Source organism: Pseudopodoces humilis, chromosome 1 (genome assembly GCF_049639895.1).
Source record: "Pseudopodoces humilis isolate 2021_Gansu_Grassland_sample_001 chromosome 1, ASM4963989v1, whole genome shotgun sequence".
Lineage (NCBI taxonomy): Eukaryota > Metazoa > Chordata > Aves > Passeriformes > Paridae > Pseudopodoces > Pseudopodoces humilis.
In genome coordinates, this window is record NC_142200.1 from 139,202,293 (window position 1) to 139,217,119 (window position 14,827).

At 38.4% G+C, this 14,827-nt stretch overlaps 1 protein-coding gene across 2 annotated transcripts in view; it reads left to right on the top strand.

The window, feature by feature from the left end:
- The window catches only part of CCNY (cyclin Y), a 120,028-nt gene extending 113,600 nt beyond the window's left edge, over positions 1-6,428 (top strand). For both annotated transcript variants that reach the window (XM_005518677.3, XM_088061172.1), the window contains one exon: positions 3,446-6,428. In XM_005518677.3, coding sequence (XP_005518734.1) covers positions 3,446-3,562 — 117 coding nt within the window. In that variant the 3' untranslated portion in view covers positions 3,563-6,428. The remainder of the gene's footprint in view (positions 1-3,445) is intronic.
- The last annotated feature ends 8,399 nt before the right edge of the window (positions 6,429-14,827 follow it).

Genomic DNA, 14,827 nt, shown 5'->3' on the forward strand with positions numbered 1-14,827 from the left:
GTCCAGCCTTAATCCACTATTTCGTAATTTGTTACTCTTGCACCTGGTTTTTCTCCCATGTACTGAGCTAAATATGAGTCAGATTCTCCTCTTTGGGTTATGTAGACAAAACGTGTCTGTCCTTTTGCTGCTTGTGATCTTAGCACTGTGCTTGTTTCAAGGTTAGATTTTCTAAGAGCATTCATTAGTGCACTCCCAATTTAACTGACTGTATGTTGTCTGAGATCTTTATTGTTAGGATGGTACTTGAGCACATAGTTCAAACCCTTGGAAATATGTGCTGTTTTCTTGACCCTAAAGATACAATCCCATCATCAAACAGACAAAACCAGGAGTAAAGAAGCAGAGAAGTCTCTTTATATCTCTTCAGCCTTCCAGTGTCACAGTGACTTAATTACAGTTCTGTGTGTTTGTGTGTTCAGAACCCTCAAAGCCAGGAAGAAAAGGAAGAGAAAAACGGAGCAAAACTTGCCTTTTTTTGGGTTTTAGGTGTAACTAGTTGTGCTTTATAAATTAAGGAGAACCACCTGCTGTTTGTTCCTGCTAAGTTTCCTGTGGTTTGTCAGTTTTTGGAGGGTGTGCAGCAGTCACAGTCTGTGCCTTTGTGCATTGCTGGTAGTGAGCTCATAACCAGTTTGTGCTGCCTTCCTGCCCTGCACAAACATGCATGCAGCCAAAATTTGTACTATTGCTTCTACTATTACTACTACTACTACTGCTACTGCCTTTCTCCAGCCTTCTTTCTTCTTACTTGTCCCCTCCTCCAGTGATGGAATCTCTGGAAGAGTCATATAACTCAGCAGAGGAACTAACTTTAGTTCTGTATGCATGGATGTAAGAACATATATGTGTACGCATTCTAGCTGAATACATACATTTCAGCCAAGTCCAACAAAATTCCACATGATGGATTAGTGTTGCTGGTTTTTAAGAATATTTTGATTTGACATGAGAAATGTTCCCTTGCAACTGTCAAAAATTGGTTTCTCTTTCTAGCAATAAAAGCAACAGAATTATCAGATAGATGATACAAAGGTGATTATAGCTATTTTGATTTATTTTAACTGAAGGACAATAATAAATATTTACAATTTTCTGCTTTTGTCCTGGGTCCCCATATGTTATACTAAAGTTCACTAGCTACCTTGCCAAGTATACTCTAAATGTTGATTTTATAACTTGCTTGCAAATGAAGAGGCATCTTTAGATACAGAGCTGCTTTAAATGGCAGCGTGTTTCTGATCCATATGATTCATCACCATAGCCTAGAGATGCCAAATATTGAGTGCCACTTCCAAGCAACATTTCATTTTGTCTGACCAAGTGCCAGAACAGAAATTTTCCTGTGTCACACAGGCGATTTTGAGGTGATTACCTTCTCTGACTGTTCGATGCCTATGGTAATCAGTCTGATTTGGCAGCTGAAAGAAGCTGAGCTCCACCTCAGTACAGCCTTTTGTCATGCCATGCCTTGGCATATTATTTCATGGATAAACATTTTTAACCTATTGGATTTTAAATCTGATTGAATTGTGTAAACTCTCTTAGTCTACCAAGTTCCTGGTTAAATGAAATAAAATGTTATTAAGTGCTTTTAAGTGCATGAAGTTATGATCTAAGTGGTCTGAAAAGCAATATGAATACTTAGTTGTGTTATTGTATTCTGTTGTTCTCTTCATGTGCACCATGAAGGAAAACTGTTCAAGAGTAGTCTTAACAAAAATATGCAGTTTCCAACTGAAAAGTAGCAACTATTTTCTTGGCAGTGGTAGGTTTGATGCTGTTTTGGGATTTACGTTTGTTTTGTTTTGATTTGTTTTCGAATTTAGTGATGTTTTATGGCTGGCTTGATCAGAGCATTAGGTGAATATGCTCTCAGATGTATGAGTTGTGTGCTTCTGTTGTACCTGCCTCTGGTCTTTGCAGGACTATTGAAATTAAAGGACTCTTCACTCCTGCAACTTGCTGTGCTGTAGAAGTAAAGATCAAGAGAGAAAATGATAATCCATGGAGTCAGGATGTTTAATTATTTGTAATGCCTTGTGTTATAATCAAACACTTCCACTGGGTTTGTTTGTACAGTACTCTTTATTAAACATCTTATGTTAAGGCACAACTTGAAAGCATTCCTGAGTAAATAAAAAATGCTGCTTTAGTTTGTCATATTTTTGAATTTGACCTTGAGTATTCCTTGAAGAGAGCTTTCTCTGCAGTTCTGCAGTTTGATTGCCAGAGTTAACATCTCTACTGATGCCAACCACAGCTTGTCCCAACCATACGAACTCTAATACAAAAGCTATTTTAGCTATTTTAGGGAACAGTAAATTCATGCATGTGAGGTCCATAATAAATACTATTTTTAAACTTTGCTAAAAACAGTAGAAGAAATATCAAACATTAACTCCAGTATAGCATAAAAGGAATTGACACTTGAATGTTTGTCTCTCTCTTCAAAAGGTTTAAAAATGACTATGTATTTATAATGTGAATTAAATTATTCTGAATATGAGTTTCATTTCCCTCTGGCACTATATAAGATAGCCTGACCACAAAGAAACACTCATCTGCTTCTGAAAGGTGAGTTAACATCAGCTCAGGAGGCAAAGCAGGCTGAGTGATCTGCAAGATCATTTCTCAACGGAGAAAAATATAATTACTACAAGATTTTTAGGGGAAAAAATATTTAAGAGCCACCCAAAATTTAAATTTTCCAAATATGCTAAAATTACTAGGTCCCCTGCCCCTCTGCTACCACTGTCTGCCCTGCAGCGGCCAGGGAGACAGGGGAGTTAGATTAGCTTGCCAAGAAGACCCTAAAAACGAGGCTCTTTCCCTTTGCTGAGATGGCAGCTGCAGCTTTATTTCTTGGGATCCTTCAGGGTGAGATGGCAGGAGGGAAAGAGAGAAGAGGTATCGATAAGCAGTCCTTTTTCAAGACAGGGGAAAGGGGTGTGGGGGATTTACACAACCAGTAAGGGGACCTGGGGAGAACAAGATAAGGGAAAGAATTTACAAGTCTACATTTTCGGGGGTACATTTTTGGGTCATACCATTTTTCCTAACTGCATTACAACACAAATACACTTACAGTTTCTACAGTTATTTTATTAAGTTTTCCATGATTCTTCCCTTATGAAGGATGATACATCAGTTAAAATGGGTAAGCACTGTCAGCTCCCTCAGTGAGATTTGTGATGGTTCACCTGCAAAGAAAAGGCTTGGGGTACGCTGAGTCTTTCTGAAGCTGCCATGTGGGGCAATGCAAATCTTCCTTCCAAGACTAATGAAATGAAAACTAGGATTTGAGGAGAATGTCTTCATGTATTTTGCTTAATGAAGTGACTTTTGTAATTTCACCTGTATGTAGAAATCTGCATTTAGTCTTGCTTTGCCTGTACAGGTGTGGGCAATGCGATCAAGGGTTTTTTCATCTTTTCTCTTGCAGGCCATTTCTCGCCTATGTGAAGATAAATACAAGGACTTCAGGAAAGCTGCAAAGAAACGCTCGGTCAGTGCTGACAATCTGACTGTGGTTAGATGGTCCCCTGCAATTATCTCCTAACAGAGGAGACTGGAATATTCCTACGGACGAACTGTTTCATCCATCCATTTTTTTCAGAGTGGGCTGGGGCGGGGGGGGATAAAGAAAAAAAAGACTTTTGGTTTTTTTATTTTTAAATCTGTCAAGCTGCCTTTACAGTGCCTCCCCATTGTGTAGCACACGAGTGAAATACCTAACGAAGGAGAAATGGAGAAATCGGTGATCGGGAGAGAAGATTGGCAACAATTATTTTCTCATTTCCACTAACAGCTTTACACTATTATGAGGAAACAGAAAATCAGGTGCTTGGAAGAAGAAACAAAAAAAAATGAAGTAGAGGCAGAAAAATATTTAAGAACTGTGCCATTTTCTATTATACTGTACTCATGAAGGGAAATGGCAGCATGAAAAAAAAACATGTAGTCAGATGACTGTGCACTAGAGGAATGACATTTGGGAGAGTTCCATCTTAAAGGTTTCTCTTAATACCCTTTTTTGTTGTTGCTGTTGTTGGTTTATTTTGCATTCCTCATTGCTGCTTCCCAGGATAAATTCTTCCCCTTGCACAGCAGGAAATACAAAGTCTGTATTTACAGTAGCACAAGCCCCTGAATAAATAGCGTTGGGTTTTTTCACTGCACTTTTCTCTGTAACCTGTCTTATTAACATTATTCTTCTTAATTATTATGCATATGTTACATTTCTTGTATGCCTTTTATTGTATTTTGAAAGAGAGAACTTGACCATAGTGCTGAACCAAAAGTGTGTACAGGGATCAGAAGATCTTCGTAATTTCATGATGTGTTTTATTTATAGTATACTTGGGTGCCTGTGCCTTCCTGAGTTCTTGGAATCGTTTATTTTTCCATAGTATAAAGATACAGTTGTTAAAGTCTTGAGATGATGATGATAAGACTTGGGCCAAATCTCTGAAATTTGCAACAGATCTTGTGATCCTTCTTGCAGATTTTCATAGCATTAGAAGTTTAGCAGAATTCATCCATTTTGAAGGCGATTTTTTTTTGTATGGCCTGACAAGTTCATTCCTTCACTCCCAGGTCCATTGTTGCAAGCAATATTCGCAATTTTTATATGTTTACTTTAAATCAAAGTGAGTCTGTTTGTATAAAATAAAAAATAATAAAAAAAATTGTTCCAATGAGAAGGCCTGTAGAAGAGCAGAATGGAAACCTTAACAAGGTATCTGTCACAAGGAGATTTGATTTGGAAGCTAAGATATAAACCCTCATGTTTTTCAGTGTAGGTGCTTATAGAAATTAAAAGTAACTGAACTGTGAATATGATTTCCAACTCGGACTATTAAACTCCTCTGTTATTATTTTTTCGCTCTTACTGCGGCTGTTGCCCCCTTGGCATTGTAAGAACCTTTTATACAAAATAACTTGTCAGTATAAGCATATTTGCTTCGTAACACCGCAGGGTGATTTTTTTTCCCCCTACAGTTGTTTGGTTTTGGTTTTTTTTGCACAGTTTAGAAAGATCCAGCTGAAAATTCTCAGTTCCCTGAAATCTGTCCTTGCAGCTATCACTGAAGGGAATGGCAGCAGATGTCCCTGATTTGTGCACTACTGTTGTAACCCACAAAGATTCTGTGTTTGTTTGGTTAAGCCCTATGGGCTTGTAGCAGCCTGGGGGCCCAGAGATGCACACTTGACTCCCAGAGTGATGCATTCCAGGGCCTCCAGGCAGGGAGGCACCGACAGGATTGAAGCAGTGAAACCAAACAGTTTCCTGTTAACTTTCCAGTGTGATTTGTTTAGTTTGAGACATGAAGGCTTTGTCCATAAATTCTCCTGATGTTCTTTGGGCCTTTAAAATTATTCTCATCACTTCTTGTTGTGCCAATGCATCAGAACTGTGAGTATCCAAGTCCATTTTTCCCTTGAACATGGAATGTAAGGCAAGTGTTTATAACAAATTACAGCATTTGAAACCTCTTTACAGATACTATCAAAAGGAACATTTTCAGAGCATTTGAAATTCATCCTTTATAAGCATAAATTTAGGCTTTAAAATATGTAAAATATTTTGATTTATCAACACTTTGCTAAACTATTTTCCATTTAACTTGATATCAGGAATATTTGTTTTATCCATTTCTGGGTGATAGAGATATGAACTTTGGATTATGTAAAGATATCAATGCATCTACTATAATTTTTGTGAAGTTTATTAAACTACTTTAAAGATTGTATAGTCTATTTATTGTATGTATGTACATACAGTCTGATACTTTAAAAAGTGGATTCCGTAAAACCTGGCTCAGTCTTGTTTAGACTATTGAATATCGTTTTAGCCTTGTGCACTGGACTCTACCTCTGTATAGGAGAATTTTCCATATTCTTAATTAGTACTGATTCTGTGATTAACTTGGTTATGTTTCTTGCACTAAGAATTAAAAAAAAAAATCTGCTGTAAGTGTGGATTTTTTCTTTAGTTTTACCATATGAATCCTCTACATTTGGATGGATATTTCTTTCCCTCATGGTTATAGAATAATTCTTTGCTTTTTCTTCTGGTCTGTTCCAGGGTTGCCAAAAAATACAGTATCTGTCAGTAAACCTGAAAAGTGTCTTTTGTTTGCAAGGTATTCTATACCAGGTAATTAAAAATGAATTATTATTTAGGATTATGTTGTGTTTACTGTAGTTTTTTCAGCATTACTGTATGGAAAATACCATTGCAAAGTTAGAGAATCACCGGAGATGTAAGAAGGGAGGAGAACCATATAACATTTTAATTAACAGCACAAAGATATTGTGTTTTGCTGTAAATGTTTTTTGGATTAAGGTTTTCATTATTGCTTTGGTCGCTGGCTCAGAACTGAAAAGGTGTAGGAGATATAATAAACCTGTCCCTTCAAGTATCATTGTCTTAATGAATTATTTATGTATGTTGAGCCAGTGGGCCACTTGTTTGGTCATTTATGCATTGATAATTGGATCAATATTTGAAAAAGGCTTTTCTGTACAAGTAAAGTTTCTAATCGTTCATCTGTATGCAGCCCAGAGTTGTTTCCGTAATTCCTCTTTCCACCTGCAGACCTCTTTATATTTGATTTGCTGTTTGTAGTTCATTATTTGACATATTTCATTCTTACAGACACTGTCATGTGGGACTGAGCTCACTGGAGTTATGGGATAAAGTGCAAAAACAAAATGCTCAAATCACCTTTTTTCACCTTCCACAAGCTCAGTTAGCTCTTCAAATGATGCATGTTTTCTATTGCTAAAAATATACAAAGTCCTGTCCTACAGCAGGGTAATGATTTTGTTTTGTTAAGGATTTTGGGATTTTTCTTAGAGAGAGAGAAATTAGCATATATTGCATAATTGCTGTTTACGTTTATGAAGTCTGAACTAAGACTCTGTGTTTTAACACCTTTCTCCCCAGCTCCCCTAATGGCAGAAACCTTAGCTATAGTATAAAGTTTAGAAGTAACAAAAGCCTCATCAGAAAAGGGCAATGGTGTAATGGTGGCAGATGACAAAATGACATCTGGTAGTGTTGGCTATATATAAAAATAGCAATATGTGGGAGGGGATAGAGGAACTGAAAGAGCAGAAAAAACCCCAAAATCTTAACACCTGAAGCAACAAATTATTTACAGTTGTCCTTAGTTGGTAATGAGCATTTCATTTCCCAGTGATGTGTTTAAACTCCCAAACAAAGTGCTGCACATCCACTGCAGACTCGTTCTGCTCTCTGCTTCTTCTTGCTCTTCATGTGGAGTCCACTCAGCCTAGCTTTTAGCACTTTTCTCACTTCTGTGTAAAACACATTTTCTGTAATCAGAACTTTTTTTTTACTTGAATTGGCAGTTGTTGACAACATTTGCCTACTCTGCAGTGAAGCTCCCACTTAGTGTCTCTAATGGGTTCTGAGAAATCAGCTTAACTATAAACACAAACATACCTATGAGTGCCCCTAGATGTACATGGAAGTGTATCTACACCCAAAATGCAGTGTGTCTTTCTTCTGTTTTTATCTTTCTTCTTGTCAGTTGAGCTCCATCTTGAGGAAACTACAGAACTGGTGAAACTGAGCTGCATAAACTGAGGTAATGATGGCAGATATGTAGTGACCACTGTTCTGTGGAAGTACTTTAGAAGAGGAAACAAGATTTAGAAGAAAAGCTCATAAGGAAAACAATAGTGATAGCAGATGTAGATTATGATGCTGAAAAGGGTCTTTTCATACTGTGTGTTAACCTGCTTTTCTGGATCTTAAAAGAATCCATAAAAAGTAACTGGTGATTTGCAGGACCACAGCTTGAAAAGGACTGAATGCATTGAGGGCATTGAGGCACTGGAACAGGCTGCTGAGACAAGCTGGGGGTGCCTCACCTCTGGAAGTGTTCATGGCAGAAGAATTGGAACTAAATTATCTTTAAGGTCCCTTCCAAATCAAGCTTTTCTATGACTGTAGCCAAAAAAAACCAGGCTCGAGTTTCTCTGTTGCGTGGCCTGGATCACTGGGCTCTTCCCACTAAAGAAAGAAGCAACAAGATGGCAAATTGGAGAAATGCAGGCGATAGAGCCAGACAAATAGATTGTATTTCTTGTGTTCCTTCTAGAATAGCTGATCTGATGCAATTTGGTGTGAAAAAAGAGTTGTTTTTTCATGCCCTTTACACCATGTGTAATGTGTTTCAGTATTATCAGTAGAGATTTCAGCTGTTACACCTGGATATATTGTTTGGTGAAGATATGCTAAGCAAGCTTCTTGGTGTGGTGAAATGTGGCTGTATACCTGTGAGTTGTCCAGAATCTCTGTTAAGAGTTTGTAAAGCTCAAGATGTCAATGGTCTCTGCAGATGGAGAGCAGCAAATAACAAAATGTCAGAAATTGTATTTTGTAAAATACCATTTCCCAATGTACTTACATGATTTACTAAATGTACCTGATTTAATTTCAGATTTTTTTTCCTTGCACCTCTGACAGATGGGGGTGCTGTGGTAATTATGCAGTGAAACTAACTAATGCAGTAAAACTAAATAATGCAGTGAAACTTAGATGCTGGAAAATCTCTGGAACTAGCACTGCCACCCCCTTGAATTCACTGGCAGTGAAGTGAATCCTCAAAAAGCAGACGAAGACTTACTCATGTGACATGAAGGCTTCTCTAAACAGGCATTAGAATGAGACATCACCTTCATGTAAGAGATTCCACATCACACTTAAGTATAGAGCTAATTCTTCTCTTAGCTGTAGGTTTTCTTGCTTCACTTGCTCTGCGTTTTCATGACCCTGTATTTTAGATGTTAATATAAATTATTCTCTGTGGAAACAGTATTTTGGGAACTGCAGCTGTGATACCCTTGCTACCTTATATTTAAACAATTCAGATCATCCTGCAGTCACGTATTTCAGGCAAGTGAGGCATTTTGCTGTAGAAAAAGGAGAGTCCAAAAAGATGGGGATTGGTGTGCTAGAAAAGCTGTGAGGCACAATTAAGTGTGTATATTTTAAAAATAATCCAGGAAATAAAGATAGGGAAATGTATTTGTACCTTCTATGCTGTCAGTACCAAAAGGCATTGATGATACTTCGAGAAGAGTGATGGTGTTAAATCTCTTGGGCAGAGTCTAAGGGATTATTCAGTGGGACAGGATACATAGACTATTTTGTCATAGATCTGGGGAGAAGGAATACCAGGCTGTACTGAGCAAAATGGTACAGAAGAACATGTAAAATACATACACCAAATAATCTTGAACATCAAGCATTAGAATAGCAGAACTATCTTGGTATTGGTACACAGTTTCAGTGTTTGGAAATATTGGTGGTCACCTTACTTCCATAACAACATCCTTTTGCTTTTGTGGCCTTGCAGTAAAAATCATCCTGTGAAGGGAAGAGCTTAGTACACATTGTTAAGTATTAAAATATAATCAGTAATACTTGAAGGGACTTTACAAAAAAAAAGTTTAAAAAGTAGTAAGAGTTCCTGTTAAGTACAAAAGTTGCAGGAGTTAACCTGGTGCTGCTGTGGGGCCTCATCAGTATGAGCATTAAGTAGAGTCTCCTGCTTGTGACAACTCTCAGAACGTGTCAATCCCACTTCTGAAGTCACAGATTGGGAAGGTGAGAAGAATTGCAGAGAACAATCTCCCACCCCCCGTCCCCCAGTAAAACCAGCCCAACCCCAAGTCCTTTGTAGTTACAGTAGTTTTGAACAGCAGAGTTTTGAACAGAGATGGAAAATTATCTTCCAACTTACATTGTTGCTTTGCACATAAGTAAGAATGTTTTAAATGTGTAAATTCACCAACATTTTTAACATTAAATATTTAACTTATTAGTGCCAATAGGTAAATACCTTACACTCTGCCATAGGAATGAGTCCACAGTCTGAGCATGTTCTCTATCAGTGCTTTATGGGGCACCTGTTCTGTCCTCTAAAACTAGAGGAATGATTCTTGTAACCTAGGAAAATAGTTGGGTGTATCTTGATAATTTTGAATGCTGTTGGGTAAGGTGATCTTCCAGATCTGCCTGATTTAAGGCTTTGGATCAATGGTTCCTTCAGCTGAACAGAAATAAATACTACAAAGCATAGAGCAACAGTAGTGACTTCATCTAGAGAAATTGTGGTCATGTCACCCTGGCACCAAGCTTCAGTGATCAAAGGACTGGCCTGATTCTTCTGCTTCCCCATCTAATCATGAATCTCAGTGAGAACATTGTCAGTGTTTCTGACCTGGGAGAAGTCTAGACTATGAAGTCGTTGCTTTTTTGTGGTGGCCTGTCATTGTGGTGCATCAGAAAGGCTTTTTTTGTTCTGCTCTGTTTTGCTGGCATGTGGCAGAACAAAGTTGTTCTGCCCCTTAAAGTGTGCAAATAGCTGAACCATGTGTTAGCTGAAACTGTGTGCTCAGATATCTGATTCCCAGCTGTGACATTTTCCCTTAACCTTTTCTAAAATAGTTTTCTCTTAGAAAAAGGAACCAGGGCAAGCAGTTTTAAGTTTTCTCTGAAATGTATAGCAAATCAGCATCTTGATTTTTCCATTTCAGATTTTTTTTTATATTTTCAGACTTGAGCTTTTCCTTGACAACTCAATATGAGTATGCATGTGAGCATTTATTTTTGGTTTTAATTGCATTAGATAAGGAATTTCTATGGCAGTTGCTAATAGAAAAAGCAATTATTTAAAATGTTATTTGAACCTGTTGTTTGCCCCCTGAGGAATGCATTTATCTGTGACTTACTAAGAATAGGTAAATTCAGTGATACTGGATTGCAGTTTTTTTCCCTGTCCCTGTCATCCTGTTGCACGAACAATGAACTTTTACCCATTTTCCAATATTTGTAAGAAATTTTATGAATTTCTAATACTTTCAGTATAAGCTGAGAACTTCAGAGGACTGGGGGTACAGAGAACAAAAGAAAACTGTAGCTTTGATTTCTAGCAATTAGAGAAAAAAATTAGAGAAGACTCTAGTGTCTATTTCCCTCAGCTTTTCTTGATAAAGTGTCCCCAGAAACAGTTTCAGCATCTGTTGCTGAATGTCCTGTATTCTCCTGAATGCAGGATTTCTCAGGATTTGAACAGAAAGCCCCCACCCCATCAACTCTGAGGTTGCATTCCCAGGGAAATCAGGCTGAAATGCAATGTGAAATGGTGGGTGATACAGGAGGGTGGGGGAAGAGGATCTCTTGGGGCAGTGGAAGAGTGCCCTTAAGCCAAGTTAGCACCAGACTGAGGACGTAGGTGAGGAACTCAGGCTTCCCACCCCACAAGTTCCTTACCCTCATCCTTGGGGCCACAAGCCTGAGCAGCCACTCTGGGCATTGAAAGGATCAGATTCCGCAGTGGGTCTGCACTGGCTTGTGTTATCAAGTGTATATGTATGGGACACAGTTCAGTGAAATTTGGTCTGTATGAATGGGCAGCCCCAGTACATCTCTCTCCTAACACAGATTTGCAGCTCTTTTTCCCTGCATGGATCTCATGCATCAGTGTCTGCATCTTGCCTGGCCTCCTCCTGTACTGCCCACTGTGGGCTGTGCCGGTGTCTCAGGATCTGCCTGCTGGACAGAGCTCCTGGCAGTTTTAAGCACACCTAGCTGGGCCTGCTCCCTGCTCCAATGCATGGCATTTGCATTAGCAGCAACACCTCTGTTAGTGTTAGACTACACAGATAACTGCTAGGCATCACAGAATGGTTTGGGTCAGAAGGAAACCTTAAAGATCATCTCGCTCCAACCCCCTGCCATGGGCAGGGACATCTTCCACTAGACCAGGCTGCTCAGGGTCCCTTCCAGCCTCACCTTTGGTTTATTTGGACATACTTTAGCCGTGTATTTAGTGAGGTTTGTGCATTAAATGAGTGGCCAGGCAGGATGGAAGTCTCATCATTTACACTTGTGTAACACCTGCCCTGAGAGTGGAGGCAGAGCTGAAACACCGAGCTCACCTGAGGGACTTTGGATTAGTTTATCAACATTAAATGAGTTGAACCCTCTAAACCTGAGGGATGAGTCACAGAATTGCTGAAGGCAGGAAGGAACGGTAGGGGGCCACATCACTTGAACTGAAAATTACTTTTGCCTATCTGAGCATCACAACCTGGGACAGGAATCCCTGCAGATCAGAAACAGGGGTTTGAGGGACTCTGCCACAAAGCTCTCGAAGGAGAATTAGTCCATACATGAGTAGCTGTAACATTAAAGTGAAAAACTTTGTCCTCCTGACTCTTTCTGTGTGAGAAACCACATTATTACTGTGGGGGAATGAAGTTTAAAAATGTCCTGAAACACTAAATTGCAAAGATATAAGACCTTCTAAAGTCTGTATTTTTGCATATAAATGAATGTGGCCATTGAAAGAAAGGTTAGTCATCTTATACACACATAAATACGACATAACTTCCTTTGTCGTGTGCATAAAAGAATACGATTTTTTCAGGAATGCAGGTATATCATATACCATGATGCTGTTTGGTGATTTATTGGATTGATTCCCCAGAAATGAAAACATCACTGGCAAATTTTGTGGGTTAATGCACTTAAAAAACTGTTCTTTGAGGTGTTTCCTAAGAGTTCTTGGATGGCCTGTATGTTTTTTTTCCCTAGGAAGGGAAGTGAAGGCAGTCAAAAGAGAAAGCAGCAAAATGTAAAAAATGTGGGGGAAAAAAGAGGAGAAACTGAAATAGTAACAGCAGTTAAGAGGCACAATACAGGTCACAAGGGAATATATCCATAAATATCTGTGGCCAGTTGTCGGGTTTGCCAGCGCTCAACCCACTACACCAGTTAAAAGAACTTTAGCAATTTTTAATAGTGTCAGGAACATAGTAATTGGTAACATTTTTGTAAATTAGATTGAAATGGCAAAGTATCTGTCATAATGCAGAGGAGGCAGAAAGGTTGAGCTAATGGCCCTGTTTTGACTTTTTGTGCTGTGTTTGTGCCTTGCCATAGTAATAAAATTTAATTTCGGTTACTGGTACTGAAATAATTTTCAGAGGAGGCTATGCAATGTCTTGTAGTGACAAAATCGCTTCATCCAGGTAAAAGGTTTTGCTGAGGCAAAGCTTGGAGATATTTCTCAGTTCTGAGGGGGAACTACCTGAAGAAAACTTGAGGAGAGCAAGTGTAGAAATGGGAGATGGTTTATTCTGTGTTTGTGCTGGGCACAGTGAACAGAGAGGCTGAATTGCTGTGCAAGGGATGGGTAAGTAAATGGAGCATAATCAGTAATTCCTGTTCTTTCATGGAAAATAGACTGTCAGATTATCATTTGAAAACAAACAGGACCTGAATTGGTGATCTTCTGCTGTGGGTTACCTTCCTAGCAGAATCTTAGTGCTCTCTGCTTTGACCCCAGTAGAACGTTTCCAGTGCATTTATCCATTGTGGGGATTTCTTTACCTCTGGACAGCACTGGGAGCTGCTCCAGGGTAGGGAGCAGAGCTGTGTGTTCCCAGCTTGCCTTGGGGATGGGTCCTGTGGGGAAATCCACTCTCGATCATTCCTGTTTTCCTTTGCTCTCTAAAACATCAGAATAAATCCTTCAGGATCCATGTTACCCTTTTGACGTTGTGGTAAAAATTTTCAGAGGAATGAGAGTTTTGTATGGAACTATTAATTCCACTAAGGACTGAGACATCAAACTGGATTTTATGATGCTTTTCTCTTTAAAACAAAAAATCCTGGTTGACAGAATACATAGAATGTGAATACTACTGCAGTTTAATGAGGGAATTCCTTGTGTACTGCCCAGTATGTGTTGAGTTCATTAGCAATGATTAATTAAAATTGGAGCATTAAAAATGGCTCCTGGAAGAAAACAAAGCAGAAACCATGGAAACTGTAGGCAACTGGCATGGTAGGACTGTATTGTAAAGCAAAGTTTGGGGTGAAGGGCAAATTCAGATCCTGAAATAAAAATTTGGGGTAATTTTTCCTAATGTTGTGGAGGTTAACCTATCTGAATTTTGTTTAAATTACTTTTTACAAGGCCACACAAAACTTAAGTACACAGACTATAAGCAGTTTAAGGTCAAAATAAATCTTATAAAACCATAAGGTGATGTGCATCTCATAAAGGTGAGGTGCAAAAACTCAATTTTGTGTTATCTTTAAATGGCCAGATGTACATACTTTAGTTGTACATACTGATATCGATGCAAGAAATCAAATAATTCTTTTGTCTAGTAAGCTGGGAGTAGCAACTATGAGGAATATTAGATTTTCCCCTTCATTGTTCATTAAACACAGCTGAAGATCAAAATTTCTCATTATAAAACAGTATGATAGATGTACATATTCTTTTTAGATAGAAGTACTCTTCTGAATAAGGATTTTGTTATGCACAGGATACAGCTTTTATTTATTTAAAGCCATATTTTCCAGACACAGATGAGATTTAATAGAATGTACTTTCTGTCTTCTGCATAGGAATGAATTTGACTTGAAAATTACATTTCTTCACATGTGAGAAGAAATCCATAGTTGATGCTGTCTGCAGTGGTTCCTGAAGTTAAAGTTGTATGTGAATTAGAGGGGGGGAAAATACCATTTCTCTTTTCAGCTTCCTTCTTTCATTTAGCTTTTCCCCTGTGCTTGGTTTAATGACCACATCGTTACAGTGCATCTGTCCGAGGTGAAAGAAAAAGCAGTGTCAGTGTTCAATAACAGAGACAACAGTATAGGGTTTGTTTCTTAAAATGATCAGCCATGAAATACAAGAAGGTGTAAAGAACTCTTATTTTAAATCCACAGTGGCTGCCTGTATGTTAAATCTAAGATGACAGA